Raw genomic sequence first — 16,378 nt, 5'->3', positions numbered from 1 at the left:
TAGCTTGCTCCACTGCATTTATTTGACAACTTTAGTTACAATTTATATACTGCATATTAAGATTTTACCATGTCATCCTTTTCTAGGATATAATGCAGTGTTATAGATTGAACTGCATACCAGTTTAACAACATTAAAATGTCATTTTATCAACAGCAGTAATCACAGTAATATGATAATAGTGCTCTCAATGGAGCCCTTCTGCATAATAGAGAAGTAGACAGTTCATGCACATTCTGGGTTCTCCAAAGCGTAGAGCAACACAGGAGCGAGATATGACTCTCACATTCACCTGGACATTTACAAACCATTACAGCTATCCAGGGATGCCATAGGCATGAGGATCCTTAAAATGCATGCACAGCCGACAGATTACTGTAAACGGTCGTGGATGTTCGTCTACAGACCTACATCACCCAGGATCCCATGATCTGAGATCCTCATTTGTTTTATAACAGAGGATTCCGACCGCTTCCCCCTCCTATGACATCAAGCCTTCACCCTGCTGTGTGCCACATCATTTGAAGGCATCCGGTGAGGGGATGGGGAAGGGTGGGGGGCGGCATGTCTGGGTGAGGAATAAAAGCCACAGGCATCTGTTCGTGAGGATATACACCGACGTTAACGACCAAATTTAGAAATCGGTGTCTTCATTCTTTTATGGTTACTGGGAGAGTGATGCTGAGCCCGTCAGCCTTTTGGTTTTTCGTGCTGTCCAGATCGAGTTTCCTTTAAAAAAAAAACAAAAAAAAACGTTTCTTAAAACCCCCGCAGAATTTGACTTATCTAAACGGTTGCACATATTTGAGTTTTTAATATGTACCATATGGCGTTTGGTCCAGAGACATCACGATTTATATCCAGATGATGAAAACATGCCTATTTTCTTAAAATGGCTGAGATGGATGTAAAAACAGCCACGTCAACGATGGAAGCATTGGTTCGTATCAGTGTGAGTATATGTATATGTTTGTGTTGTCGGTGGATGGACATAAATTAGGGTGTTTTTAGGGTGTTTTTCATTTTATTATTATTATTTTTTAATTACCATAACGACTACAGACTGTACCGTGTTTTTAAAGAGGAGACCCGAATGAACGGATTGGATGGCACGTCCCATTTCCGTAAAACGCGCCTTCATTTTTTTGCACCCCGATTAAAGTCCGTTGAAATTAAATTAAAGAAACAGTCTATAGCCGATAGAATATGGGTTATTCTCACATATTTGCTGTGGGAAATCAAAAGCCTACGGTTCGTTATGTTCCCTTGGTGCTAATGGAGGTCCTGACATGCCTCGATGCACCAGATTCAAGCTAAATTCCTCCTGAGAATTTGACGAAAATATGCTCGTTCTTTGATCATATATTAGGGATGTTGCAAACATTATCAAATGACAGAACAGCACAGATGCTGACCGATAGGTCGCGTTTCTTTTTTTGGGCTCACGGGATGGCGTTTCCATGGAGACGGGATGCAGGACTTTCGGCTGCTGCTGCTGCTGCTGCTGCTGAGGCAAGGGATAAAGAAGCGCGTGTGGGTGCTGCTGGTAGCATCGGCCGCTATGGGGTTAAAACATATGAGTAATTTGCAGGGAAGCTTACAATAGAGGAGAGGTGTGGAGGTCTCGTGCACGTACCACATCCTTTCATGCAGTCGAATCAGCCACCATAATCCTTTCCTCAAGCCCCGATTTTACCGGCGCAGGGTGCTCATTGCTCGCGATGCAAAGCCTCAAACCCCTCCCCTCTTTTCAAGAGACAGCGCTGTCTTGATGCTGGAAATATACACGTAGTCTGCTGCCATGGCGCCTAGATTCCAGGTGAAGGTAAGGATGCGCTGTCGCAGCGCCTGATTTGCGCCTTCACCACGCCGGGCTCAGCATTAGCAGCGCGTACTGTTCATTTGAGGTGGATACAACAGGCCCACAGTCTACCGTGGTGTAGGTTCATGGCCGGCTGGATTCGCAAAAGCCTGAAATTGCAATAGGCTAAACTGCGAGAGGAGGAGAGACAGGCAGGCCGGGGTTGACATTGGAGAATGACACAGAGAGACTGAGGTGGACTGAAGGAGAAAGTAGGTTGTTTTGATTAATCCAATTATTCCAATGTAACGCTTCAATATTGGTCTCGTGGTTTTTTCGCAGCAGCCTAATTCTGGCCCATATGGGGCACGTGTCTGCAGCTGCATTGTTTTATGTGATATGAAGAAATGCTGCTTTCATCAGTCAACATAAGTGTGTTTGTGTGTGAAGTTTGTCTTCCAGTTGTATAGTACTGTGTGACTTGTTAAATCCAGTAGACATGCAGGAATTTATATACACTATCCCCACTGATTCTGCATCCACATGGCCTAGAGTCTAAACCCGGTGATCGTAACAGTGGTTTCTGGTGTGCTGTGATAAGCTGTCCTGATGCTGCATCACATCAAATCATGGTGACAAAATCCCCAAACCCCCTATGCAGCACGGTCAGTCAGTTATTCGTGTCCTGGTTTTGAAGTTAACTCATAGTGTCAGTGGTGTAGATGTGCTGCAGCTGGCCCTGCAACAGTTTGGGCTGCAGGTTTGAGGTTGTGTGTCAAGGACATCCATGAAGCAAACCAAAGCAGGCCATCCTGACTCGCAGCATGGCTGAAAATATAATACACTCCCCCAGTGCTGCACTAACAAATACTGACTCAACACAAAAACTGATAATCACACATCCCAGTGTAGAGCAGTGGATAAGGGAACAAGAACCTCTGACCATAATTTACGAGGCAGGGACATCTGTGCTAAGGCTGACTGTAGCTGTGAAGTCACAGGTTCCCGCAACAGTCAATGTGCCCTCTTCTGTCAAATCCATGTCCTTGAGCAGGACTGTGACACACCAACTGCTCCAGAGGTGCAGCTTTTTCACCCTTCCACCCCAGCTCTGACCACTGTGTTTATGTAGACTGAACGCAGCAGTGAGGTATACTTGCACTCCCTTAAATACAAAGAAACTGGTCCAGTAATCTGTATATTGTGTTGAAAAAGTGATCAAATGACCTGAAAAGTCCACTTTCACTCAATATGTGTAATACACTGTGTCTTTGCGCTATTATGTCCTGTTCCCCATTGTGCCATGGCTCATTATGTACTCTGCAGTATGTGTGTTAAGGTGCTGAGTAAAAAATACCGTGTGAAAAATCAGAAAAACATGGACCATCTCATTGTGTAACAAAAGCATACTGGCAAAAGAGCACATCTTCATATGCAGGGCTGTAATGTAACAGATGCACATGTACAGTGGTTGAATAATTAATGCCTGCTTTTTATCCATATTTAACAAGAATGATGGCCTATGTCGCCAGTCTTAGACAACCCTTCTCATTTGCCCTGTCTCTCTCTAAAATCAGTCCTTTATGGCCTATGATGCTGTGCCTCCTTGGTGGAAAGCAGGGCTGGGTAGCCTCAATGCTTTGTAGCTGCAGACTGAAATGGCTTTGAGTGCCTGGTCAGATTGCAAATATTACACTATTAAGTTCTTGCGTAACTGTTTGTGAAGCTTTGCTAAATGAAAAAAAAAGGGTTCTGTAAAACATGTTTGTATGTCTCATAGTAAGGTCCTAAAAAGTATTGTTTTAGTATCAGAACATTTCATATGGTTCCCAGAATTACCTGCAGGGATTAAAGTCTGATTTTGCACATTTGTTCCTCTCAATATGTTACAACAACACCAACTTATTTTGGTTGAGAAATTGCTGAATACTCAGCTCTGTTTTCTGCAAGAAAGGTGAAGCAATGTTGAGCAATCAGATCTTAAGCCCTGCTTTCTTTTCCCCTGACAGTCTAACATGAAGAGCCTGGAGCGTGAGCTGCATTGTCCTGTGTGTAAGGACATAGTCAAACAGCCCGTGGTCCTGCCATGCCAGCACAGCGTCTGCCTCATGTGTGCCTCGGAGGTCTTGGTCGCAAGCGGCTACCCGCTTCCAGAGCTTCCCCCAGAGCCAAACTCCCCAGCCTCCACACCCAACACCCGCTCACCCCGCCAGGCCCGCAGGCCTACACCTAAAGCTGAGCAGCGACCTATTGACCGTGTGCTGCGTGCAGGTTTGAACTCCCCTTCACATTGATTTACTGTGTTGAGGGGGGTGAGATGGGAAATAGCTAAATAAGTCTTGTGTGGATTAAACATTCTACTTTAAAGATTACATGGAGGCTTTTTTTTTTTTGGTTTGAGTGCTCTGCATTGCATTTTGACACGCAGTGAAAAGGGAACAGAAACCATGTGATTACATTGTAGTTAAACCTATTTATTGATTTCACTCAGATCATTCTCAACATACAAGATTTATGTTGGGAAAAGAGATCATCTCCTGTCATTTTCTGTCTCCCACTACTCATAACTAGCCTTTTTTCTTCTTTGAGGTCCCCACCCGCCTTCCCCATCCATGCCCCGGTCTCCGGGATATGGGACATATCCAGGACGACGCCGTAAAGAGGGCCCGCCGCTGGTGATGATGTTCCCCTGTGTCCCCTGTGGCCGAGATGTGGAGTTGGGAGAGAAGGGCCTTACTGACTGCCTGCGCAACCTCACCTTGGAGCGTATAGTTGAGAGGTAGGTATCACACACACATGCACACACCAAAAACAGTGAGACAATGCAAAGATATACATACAGTGATACTGTCCTGATAGTGTCCATCAGTGCTTCTGATATTTGGGGACAAATGCACATGAATAGATGTGTTGAGCCTGAAAAAACAAACAGAAGGTGTGGGAACATGTCCAGTGCTGATTGTAATTCCTCAGCAGCAGCTGAGCTGTTGAAGAATCCTGCAGAGCGTGCACTGCAACACACTGTAGCGACCATGGCTGACTGTGTGCTTCCATAGCAGCTTTGTGGTCACTTTATCAGCTATCCAATACTGTTTGTCTCATTCTCTCACAATGTTTAACAAGCTTTCATTCGGTTTACAGAAAATTTCACTCCATATTGTCCGTATTTGTCTGCTTTTGACTTTTTTTATTCGGTAATTGCTTGCTGGTAAATCCCTCTTGATAAAAGGTTATAGGCTAAAACAATCTTCCTCTTCTGGCTTCCCTTGCTGCCCTCTCTCCACACCCCCACCAGGTACAGACACACAGTGAGTCTGGGCAGTGTGGCTGTGATGTGCCAGTTCTGTAAGCCTCCACAAGCTCTGGAGGCCACAAAGGGCTGTGCCGACTGCAGAGCCAATTTCTGTAATGAGTGTTTCAAGCTGTATCACCCGTGGGGGACGCCACGGGCACAACATGAACATATCCAGCCTACGCTCAACTTCAGACCAAAGGTAAGACATTGGGACACTTACTTTTGATGTGCATATTTAATGATAAGACATCACAGCCTTCATTTTCATACCATCTTTCAAAAAAATATAATAAAATATACTGTATCTACAGTTTAAAGAATGAAACCCTGCACCCTTTATAAAGAATGTACACATCACAATTATTTAAATCCTCAAGTAATGCTTTACAACTCAGTTATAATCCAGTCATAAGACAATTTTGGGGTTGCAAGGTTGTTAAAAAAATCTCTTTGATTGGGGTTGTGATCCTTACTGTGTATTAAAAATGCACTTAGAAATGTAATATTTTAAAAATTTCTCACTTTCTCTCAAACCATTAAGTCTGCTGTTATAAAGGGTATGAAGTTATTAATAAGGGTATTACATTAGTCAAATGAAATTAGATTAAAGAGATATTTAGAATATTATTAGGAACGGCTGTGGCTCAGTAGGAAGAGGGGGTTGTCCACTGATCACAGGTTTGGTGGTTTGAGCCACACTTCCTTCTGTCCACATGCCAAAATGTCCTTGGGCGACACACTGAACCCCAAATTGCTCCCGATGGTCCAGCTTGCACCCTGCATGGTCACTCGCTATCATTTGTGTGTATGTGAAGGAGCTACAAAAACACAAAAGTGCATTTCCCATTTATCTGAAGCAAGCGTCAACCTGAAGGAGGATGATTTTTCACAATCTGGCAAACCAAAAGCATCGTAATAGCTTTTCACTAACAAAGAACATGCAGATAAAGTACGGATTTACTATAATTTAATGCATATTATGGATGGAGGAGAGCATAGATGATGAAGGATAATACATTAGGATGAGGATTGAGGGATGAAGTAATGGAGGGATGAGGATTGAGGGATGAAGTAATGGAGGGATGAGGATCTAGGGATGAAGGGATGAGAGGTGAAGGGATGAGGGGAAGAAGGGTGAGGGATGAGAGGAACTTCATATAACTGATCAATGAAGCTTCATAAATTAGTTAATGAATTGATTAATTACAACTTATAGTGGAATCAATCCTTGCATGTAAAACTGTAACAGTATTCACAGATATTATTTTTGAGTTAACAGTGTGAGCACACAAGTGTGATATTTTCAGATCAGCTTTGGGCGATGCTCAAGATTTAATTTCTGATCATGCAGCCACAGCGACGAGACAACAAACAGGGACAAAAACACTGTGTGCTGTTGTGTACTGACTGCTGTTGAATAGACAGTTTCCTTCCTTTGCCTAAACAGAAGATGTTTCATACACACATGCTGCTCTTTCTCTCCCCTGAGATAAATTGTGCTTCAGATAGATCAGTGAGTTTCCACTTTGCTCCCGTCCTTAGGTTCTGACGTGTCCAGAGCACGACCAGGAGAAACTTCAGTTCTACTGCAGGTCCTGTCAGCGGCTGCTCTGCCCTCTCTGCAAACTGCGCCGCGTCCACACTGGACACAAAATCCTGCCAGTGGCCCATGCATACCAAGCCCTGAAGGTACGACTCTGGACTGGGTTTCTCTAAATGTCCTGCAAAATGAAAGGTTTAATATGTAGGATGGTTCAGAAAAACACACGTTCCAGTATGTTTTTAGGCAAAATCTTTGTTTTATGCCCACCATTCATACATTACTGTGTTTAAATTGTTTCAGTGATACGTTTATGCAAGTAAATGATGATATCTCAGTATCTCAGGAAGTGGATTATATTCGTTCAGCCGTCTGCATGTCTGTATTTGCCTCTCTACCTTTAAAGTTTAGTTATTGAGTGATTGAAATTTGATACAGAGTTAATGTAAGGCTGTGTGTCTGGTGTGTGTGTATGTGTGTTGTTTGTGTGTCGTGTTTTCGCTGTGTATTATTATAGGAGAAGATTACGAAGGAGATGAACTACATTCTGTCCAACCAGGACACAGTTCTGGGTCAGATTACCCAGCTGGAGAGTTCCATCACTCAGACTGAGGTGATTAATACTTTGGGCTGACAAAGTGTCGCTGAACATGGAATTAACACCAGTCAGCAGCTAAATACCATAAAAATGGTGGATTTTTGCCTGTTTCATTGACAGACAGCCAGCTTGTGTTTGCTCACACTCATTTACCATCGCTAAGCAGTACATAAATGATTAATAAATTGTTTATAACACACTATAATGTAGTTGTATGCAGATATAAGGACATTTTAAGTCTTTATCATTGTATTTATGAACAATTGGGCTGAGTCATAGCAGCGTGTAGTGCTGTTGTTTGAATTCCAAACTCACTTAGTGCATAAACACATAAAGCAGTCCAACAACTTTAGCATCCAACTTGCTGTTCACACGATGCTGTCTGTTCGCACTGCAACTAGGTGCGGCCATGCACGGTCCTGTTATGTAGCAGATAATTGCTTTTCATAAGTGTGTTCATTGTGGTTTATTAAATTATGGTCACATTTTTTAAGATTTAGTTCCATGCAGCTAAGGAAATGTGTGGAAAACAGCTGGCCCATTGTTATTAATCCAAGTAACAGAGAGTGCACAGCAGTGATCTGCCTGATCTATCTGAATCTGAAGTCATCATTATTTGATTTGTTTATGTATACTTTGAGCACTTCGCACATTGTGATTTCTATAAAAGACCATATGAATGAATCTGACAGAAAGTTTCTTATCAACTAGCATCGGCTGGGCGTTTCCAAGCGCTAAAACTTGTTGATGCGCTCCTCACCAGGTAAACAGCGTGGCAGCCAGAGAACAGCTGGCTCAGAGCATCAGGGATCTGACGGCTGCTCTCGCCGAGCGCCACTCCTCGCTCACTCAGGCCCTGGAGGCGGCGCGGCAGAAAAGAGGCGAGGCGTTGGCTGCTCAGGTGGCGGAGAGACGGGGCTTGATGGAACACGCAGGGCTCATGGCCTTCACCCAGGAGCTGCTGAAAGAAACAGACCAGCCCTGCTTCGTACAGGCTTCACGCCAGACTCATAACAGGTTTTCCATTTGTTTGTCTTTGGCACTGCTCTCTGTTTTGATTGAACAGACCTTAGATTAGGGTCACGCTTTCTTTGTTAGTTTGTTTTCATTTCTTTCATTTCTCAAACAGGTTTTGCCCACACCTAGTTTCTGTTGAAAACAAACTTGAAAATAACTCAGTTAGCTGCTGTTCTGCATTAATCCTTGCATTGTTTATGATAAAAGACCACTAAATGGTACATCATATATTATAGACTTACATGATATTGTGTGAAAGAAGACACGCTACTATTTGCTACATATTTTTTTTCTTGCAAATTCGTTGACTTTTACAAAATCATGCACAACAGAAATAATGTTAAACGATAATGATATTCCATATTTTTCCTAATTAAATTACATAAAAGAGTGTGTTGTGTTCAGCTCTTCTTATGCTGTGAGATTGTTCTTTAAGTTTATATGTTAAAAAGTCATCTAAACTTTAAAAATAAAATACCATTTAGTTTTATTGACAGAAATTAATTAAATACTAAGATCTAGGCCCACTGTATATTTTAAAAAAAGGTGTCTTAAGCCTCTTAAAATCAAGAAAGCCTTGTGACCCCTGGTGAAGCTTTGGCAACACTGAGTGGGGCTCGGGACCCCCAGGTAGGGAACCAGTGATTTAGAGTCAATCCCACATACAGTACACTCTCCTGTTTGCATAAATACTCACTAGTGCACTAAATGTGTGTTAATCCACAGCAGAAAATAGTCCCCAAGATATGAAGACTTTACTTCTCTTTGAGTAACATTTGCTAAAAACTACAGTCAAAACTACTATCATCTGGATGCAAGCATCACGTGAACAATGTTCCTTTATTCCTCTTACACTGCTTTCCCTGTCTTTCACTGCACCAGGCTGAGCAAAGCTATCGAGAATCTCCAGCATTTCACTCTGGATGCTGATCCATCCTTCAGACACTTCCAGCTGGACGTCTCCAAAGAGCTCAAACTCCTGACAGAGTTGAACTTCATTCAGGGTGAGAGGTGGTGATGAGAGGAAAGGGGGAGGAAGGGAAAGGATGAAATGGAGATAGTGGAAGGGGACGTGTTAAGAGGGAGGGAGGAAGATGGAAAAATAGCGTTTTTTGAAGAGCGTCTTATCTCACTTATGCTGTCTAATGAAGCAGAGATGCGTAGAAGTATAAGTGCATGTTAGGTATTGATAGAAGTGTAGATGCTACAACTATGACCATATTTGTCACAGCTCCCCTGGCTCCAGTGATCGATACCCAGCGTACCCTGGCCTACGATCAGCTCTTCCTGTGCTGGAGACTCCCCCAAGACTCAGCACCCGCCTGGAACTTCTCTGTTGAGTATCGCCGTCGGGGTGTAGTACCAGGAGGAGCCTCTAGAGGTGGCATCAGAGGAGGACTGGCCGCCGCCCGCTGGGGCTGGCAGCGATTGGATGAAGTGAGTGGGAGCAGCGCTGTGATCGACAGGTTGGAGATGGACAGCGTGTATGTGCTGCGTGTGAGAGGCTGCAACAAGGCGGGCTACGGGGAGTACAGTGAGGAGGTGTACCTGCACACCCCGCCTGCACCTGGTGAGAGTACACACACAACCTTTCAAGTAAACAGACTTTGCCACAGGGGAAACTGCATCAAGGCAACTTAATTATACTTTTAGACATTTACTGCCTCGTGGGAAAACAAATGCCTTGGTTAATGAGTATGACTCATATGTGCAATTCATGAAACATTTGCAAAGAGGAAGAAAATTAAAAAAATAGGGTAGAAATATCCTGTCAACTGGTTATCTGAGGCGGCACATTGTTGTCTGCATCCTCAGGGTGAGGCCTAGATAACATGAGGTGCCTGGTCACAGCAGGAAAATTCCTCATTGGACTTCTTTTTAGCAATGTCGATATATACCCATATCTCTGGAATTTTAGGAAAAATGGCCAAAAACTATGACAATGACAGTACACAATAAACCGGCATTGTCCTTTAGCTTGTTCTGCGCTCAAGAACAGAAGTCAGAGGATCACCCTCCACCTGCATAAAGTGTCTCTTTCATACATTTCCAATTATGCAAGAATCTCTCTACTATTTTTGCTTAATGACTCAAAGCCACTTAAATCAGAGATAAGTGTGCGACAGCTACAAAAGAAAATCCCATTAGATCCACGCAGCAAGCCACAGCTGCTGTCATCCAGGAGCCATTCATCTCCTCACACCTACTATTATTTATCAGACTCGGTAAAAGCATTAGGATGGTGACCGTGCTGAGCAGTTAATAATTCATTCTTTTTCCTTTCTGCCCATTCCCATCTTCCTTTTCTGATTTTTTTCCAACTCTTCTTCCACTTTCAACACATCCCCACCTTCCCACTCTGTATTTCTTCATCCTCCTCTCGTGCATTATCTCCATTTCACAGCTTTGTGCTTGTCATCCTGTCCTGCGCTACTTCCACGATGCCAACCTACATGCCTCCTAGAGAACGTAAGAAGTGCACTCATAGCTGTTGACCCCCCCGCTGCACCCCGTGCAACATAATTATCTCCTCTCCTCTTTCTCTTTGTGGTCATCCCATGCATCCTCTGCTCTTCCACTGCCCCCCGCCCTCCCCCATCTAGACACCCACTCACCCCTCTGCCTCTCGCTCTATAATGAGATCTGTCGCAGCGCCGGTGAGGTTTGCAGTTTGTTAAGACGTGAGGCTTAACAACATGGATCGGATTCAGATCCAGGGCTCTTTAATGGTCGAGTTGAGTGATTGGTGAATTACTTGTGTCCCTGTAGGCTGTTTTTCCTTCCTGCTGTTGCGTATGTTCCCTCTGTAAATTGTTCCTCCTTTGGAAAAATCCGCACTCTCCAGAGCCAAAGCGTCTTTGTGATACCTGCTGTATTTTACTCCCTGGGTCATCAATTTATGGATCGTTGTCCTTTTCTGTCCCAGTGCTGGTGGGAGGAGGTGCATGCCTGCTCTCTGTTCCTCTCCCCTTAGTCTCTCCTCTCAGTTGCTTTGTATTCTCCTCATTTCTCTTCTCCTTGCTGCTTTCTGACTGTAAATCTGTAAAACTTTCCTTCTGTTGTCTCCTAAACTTCTCCTGTCGCTTCTGAAACCCCTATATGTCATTTTTGAATGCACCTGTTTCTTTGTCTTCCCTCTACCCTCACATCTACTTCTTCTCCCTCTTCTGCGCCTCCTATCCTGTCTCCCCCCTAGTGCTCAACTTCTACTTGGACTCTCGCTGGGGTCTCCATGCTGACCGGCTGGTGGTCAGTAAAGAGCAGCGCTGTGCTCGCAGCGTCCCCGGTCTCTCTCTGCTGCAGGCTGCTGACCACGCCCTCACTTCCTGTCACCTGACCTCAGACCTCCTGGTTGGGGATGTGGCTATCACACAGGGACGACACTACTGGGCATGCTCAGTGGAGCCTGGGTCTTACCTAGTGAAGGTAACATAAATCTAGTACTTTGTACATATTTTATGCCCTGATCAGATTTTGGGATTTAAGCTGATTGAAAGGCTTGTTTTATCTAAAATTCCTTGATAACTATCAATATTTCTGGCTAAATAAGCAACAATCATAGTTTAAGTTTTAAACTAAATATCCTTAAGCATCATTTCTTAAGAATTAACTCAGCTGATCGGCTTCATCAGGAGGGCGTGACATTTAAGTGGCCAGGCAAAAACCAAGGAAGTAAACCCAATGATGCAGACTTAAATAAAAGGCAGGATGGAAGCGGTTCAGAAGATTTATTTCACAAAAAAAGACAAACAAAATCCAACTGAGTACAAAAATCCAAAAACAAGAAAGCAGCTGCTGGGAAACACGACAATTCTCTAAGAAACAGGGAAACCAGGGACTAGACTAGAAAAACTCAGAGGAATCTCAGCAAACAAGGAAAGCCACACATAAGGGAAGACGTGGCAAAGACAAAGGGGAACACACCCACTTAAATAGACAGGGGAGGAGAAGTAATCAGACACAGGTGAACACGATCATGTAATCACAAGGGCGGGAAAACACAGTAAATAAACTACGACACATGAGGGGTGGCAACAAAATATAACATGAAATAACAAAGCTAAAACACTACTTGAACAGGTTTGCCAGTTTACAGTAAGCTGCCAACACAACAGTCCCAACTGTCATCAGTCAAAAGTTATGTAACACCACCTTTCTCCAACTGAGCTGCGCCCTCTCCAGATCAGCGAGAGCAACACAAACACACAAATCTCATCAAGAAGACGTATACATATACATACACATACTGTACTTCAATGTGCTTAACTTAATACCCATATGTGTATTGTAACATTGCACACTGTAAAATTTGCATTTTTTATTGTTAGTAGTATGAATTATATGACAATCGCGATTACACATGTGAGGATTATATCACAATTATTTTTCATTTAATTGTTCATGTAATAATCACCAGAGGAAGAACTATCACCTGTAAACATGTTTGTATTTCTGCCTGCCTTGAAATAAATGTACAAGAGAAAAAAAGAGTGAGTCTTGCCACAAGAGAAATGTTTAGTCGATTTCAAATTCAGTTCTTCACTGTCTTTTATGAACAGGTGGGAGTTGGTCTGGAATCCAAACTGCAGGAGTGGTTTCACCTTCCACAGGACATGGCCAGCCCCCGGTGAGTAGCAGGAAGATGAAAAGAAAATGAACCGACGGCATTAAAAGAAATAGCAGTGTTTCATCAGAAGTGTATGTAAATTTATTCAAACACTGTACTTAAGTGCAATTTTAAAGCATTTTACTCTGCTATTTCTATTTCTCCACTGCATTTCAGAGGGAAATATTCTACTCTCCATTCCACAGCATTTATCTGACAGCTCGACTTACTTGTTACTCTTCAAATTAAGGGTCTGCGTTAAAAAACATTCACAGTTTAGACGTCTATAAGCTTTTAGCAGTGTCACCAAAGAAACTTTTAAGATGGTCATTTAAATAACCATTTAAGTGAAAAAAGGGAATGTGAATTTATGTTGCATTTTTTGCTACAAATGAGGAAAAGCAAAAAAAGGAGAGGACTCATCCGAAATAGTTGTTTAAATGCTAATTTTTCATGCCGCACTCTCTCTCCAGCTACGACCCAGACAGTGGTCATGACAGCGGGGCCGAGGACGCCCTGGACTCTGCTCCACCGTTCTGCTTCCTCACGATGGGCATGGGTAAGATCTACCTGCCCCAGCACAGCTACCATCACCACGGCAATCACGGGAACGGTGTCCGAGAGCCCGTCAGCAACGGCCCCTCCTCGCCCACAGGCCTCACCTACCCGCTGCCGCCCCGGCTCGGTGTGTGCCTTGACTTTGAGAAGGGCCGCGTCACCTTCTACGATGCCCACTCTCTGCGACCTTTGTGGGAAGGTCACGTGGATTGCTCCGGCCCCGTGTGCCCGGCTTTCTGTTTCATTGGTGGAGGGGCGCTGCAGCTGCAGGAGCTGGTAGCCAATCGCAATGCAGATCAGACTCCGGTCAGAAGAGTAACGATTCAAACCCGTGTCTCTAATTTGAGTAACAACTGATGGCTGATCTGAGGTCATGTGGTAATTTGGAATGTAACTGGTAATTGTGAAGTATTTACTCAGCTAGAGCAAAAAGGTAGATATCTCAGCGATTTTGTTTTGTATTTAATTTTCTTTGTATAAGGAAATGTTTGTATAGCAACAAATATGCAATGTAATTAAGTTTTTTACATTTTTGTTATATGCAGTTTTGCAAGAATTATTGCTTAAGTAGTGTCTGGTATATCCAGCACTTATATGTAATTATATCTTTGATGCTTGCACTTGTAGCCAGGCTATATTGCATACATTTATAAAGCTAATGTAGATACAGCTCCACAAAGTTTGTCCTCCCTGTAGAGATCATTTCATGTCCTTTATGCTAAAAGCTTAAGCTCATGCTTTCAAGATATGAACGTTATGTGAGTAAAAAAAGGAAAAAGGCCTCGACTATTTTATTGCATCTATAACTGAACTTAACCACACAGATTTCTTTGCTGTTGGTGAAAACTTTCTAGTCGTTCACCCATTATGAGCCCAACCAAAGTTATTGTTTTTCTGGGATGTAAATGTGGTAAATTAGAGGTAGAGAGGAACAATGAGGCAATACTGTAATTAGGCGCTCCAATTATACCTCTGCTGCACAGCTAATCACTAGTTTCCGCAGTTCTGTTTGTGCATTGCTGTTTTGTATTTCAAATACATGAGGGCGATGTCTGTGTGTATGTGTGTGCGCGTGTGTGAGTAAGTGTGCATGTGTGTGTTTACTTCTCTGTGTGCATGGGTATGTGTGTGGTTTGACTGATAACAGCATTGATTCACTGGCTGCCAGTAAAAAGATGTTTTCTTGCAAACAGTAGTTTTGATTTTTTTTTTTTAACCTTGCTTGATTGTAAGTTAATGAGCTTCTTATGAAACGAGTAGCAGATTAAATTCATGTAAACTTCACCTGCTGGCAGAATGTTTGCAAAAGAAAATGGATTAAGGAAATAAACACAGAATAAATGCTAATTGTTTAAATTACAAAAAACACCTTCTGTTTCCTTTTCTTGTTGTTTCTGTCGGAATTCCTCTTCATCTGGTTTTTCAAAGATTAATAATCAGCCACCTCAGTGTGAGGATGAGTCATTACCGTTGTTTCACCACAAGGGTGCAGCAAGACACAGCAGCGCACCACAGACAGCTCTGTTACCTCCTCTGCACACACTGCAGCTACTTGAAGGGTCAGAGTATTTTCATACACAGAGATGAATAAGTGGACCCTTTACATACAAATAGTCCTTTGTTATAGGATACTGGCGTATATACATTTTGAAATATGCTTTTAAAAATTGAAAACTGGAAAAATTGGCACCATTTTCCAAATCACCTCCCAAAGCTACAGATTTGCTTTTATGGATATATCACCTGCCTTTTCTGTTATTATCTTCTCAAAAAAGTTTCTGGCTCTTTTATCTCTAACAATACATGCATCGCCACATTTTGATTGGTCCCTTATAGCCATGATCATAAATTACTAATATAACAGCACACAAACCTTTACACATGTTGGCTGATCGGGACAAGCATCGTAAAGAGAAACTGGACGATTCGTGCCAAGTTTTGAGCTCTACAGAATAACATTTACTGCCAAAAGGTCTCTTAGATTTATGTATGGGTTTGTGTGTATGAGGGGCTGTGTAGGAACCAGTAAATCAAACTTTACCATTAAAACACACATAATAAAAAATTCACATGATAACAGGCATGAGATACTTGCCCCTCAGTCCTACATGGCCTCTAATGGACTGAATATGACGGGAGTTTAGTTTTGTAAGGTGTAAATGACGCCACCTATTGGCAAATCACATTTTTAAACAGACTTGGCAGACCTGTCAGACCTCCAAATGCTGAATTTCTTGCCCTTTTCTGATGGGAAATAATACAGTTATGGAATTTTACACCTATTAAAAATCATGCCTGACTTTGAGATTCTTGCTCGATGACACACCTTGTGAGTGAGAATACAGAACAGTGATGACATCTGCTTTTGATAGAGACATTAACACCTCACATGTGTAGGTACTTAGCATTCCTTATGTAAATGTAATGTAAATCGCTGGAGTTTACCTTTTATGAGCTTCAATATGAAAATCCACATGTGTGTTTAATTGGACCCACATTCAAGGGGAAGCTGTAGAGGGGGATTTGGGTTTGCCTCCACCACAAAGGGAAAATAAAATTGTTGGGGAAAAAAAAGAGAGAATTGAGAAAAAGAAATAATAAAGCACACAGCCTTGACACAAGCCAAGATTCTTTTTTAACGTCCTAATACACACAGATAAAAATACTGCCTCCAAAGGGAGGTTTAGCTCTGATCCCCCATGATATAGAAGAAGTGGAATGTAGTGTAAAGCATGAATAAGGCACCGCACAGCCCTCCACCCACCCTCTTGTGCTTACTGCACCTCTCTTCTTTAGTGCAAATCTGTAACAGATTGGGTTTAGTCTGACTGGAGGTATGCAGCCACAACACCACATGTAGGGGTCTGCATAATCCTTCCACTGAGTATTAAGCACACAGCATGGGCATTCTTTTAAAGACCTGGCAGGAATTACCAATACATAATCTCCACGATCATCATTTA

The 16,378-nt window shown here is 42.7% G+C and overlaps 1 protein-coding gene across 5 annotated transcripts; it reads left to right on the top strand.

Moving 5' to 3' along the window:
- Positions 1–482: 482 nt before the first annotated feature.
- On the top strand, positions 483–14,776 carry trim46b (tripartite motif containing 46b). Of its 5 annotated transcripts, none has more exons than XM_076754224.1 (12): positions 483–534; positions 3,811–4,072; positions 4,391–4,580; positions 5,097–5,295; positions 6,639–6,785; positions 7,154–7,249; positions 7,998–8,251; positions 9,134–9,255; positions 9,483–9,821; positions 11,448–11,677; positions 12,811–12,878; positions 13,331–14,775. In XM_076754224.1, exons 2-12 carry the CDS (start codon positions 3,817–3,819, stop codon positions 13,770–13,772), a joined length of 2,343 nt encoding a protein of 780 aa, XP_076610339.1. In that variant the 5' UTR covers positions 483–534; positions 3,811–3,816; the 3' UTR covers positions 13,773–14,775. The 5 variants fall into 5 exon arrangements, with proteins under 5 accessions (XP_076610339.1, XP_076610335.1, XP_076610337.1 ...); XM_076754220.1 differs by having other exon boundaries at positions 520–952; positions 13,331–14,776; XM_076754222.1 differs by having other exon boundaries at positions 530–940.
- Positions 14,777–16,378: the final 1,602 nt, after the last annotated feature.

This window comes from Chaetodon auriga, chromosome 17 (genome assembly GCF_051107435.1).
Source record: "Chaetodon auriga isolate fChaAug3 chromosome 17, fChaAug3.hap1, whole genome shotgun sequence".
Taxonomy (NCBI): Eukaryota; Metazoa; Chordata; class Actinopteri; order Chaetodontiformes; family Chaetodontidae; genus Chaetodon; species Chaetodon auriga.
Note: the sequence above shows the minus strand (reverse complement) of the source record. Positions and strands in the feature narration are given on the sequence as shown.

What these genes read in the sequence shown, in the direction of transcription:
- trim46b (XM_076754220.1), top strand. Translation starts at nt 893, where the DNA reads ATGGCTGAGATGGATGTAAAAACAGCCACGTCAACGATGGAAGCATTG. An exon ending in AAGCATTGGTTCGTATCAGT is followed by an intron (nt 953 to 3,810) that starts GTGAGTATATGT and finishes TTCCCCTGACAG; the next exon opens with TCTAACATGAAGAGCCTGGA. An exon ending in TGACCGTGTGCTGCGTGCAG is followed by an intron (nt 4,073 to 4,390) that starts GTTTGAACTCCC and finishes TTCTTCTTTGAG; the next exon opens with GTCCCCACCCGCCTTCCCCA.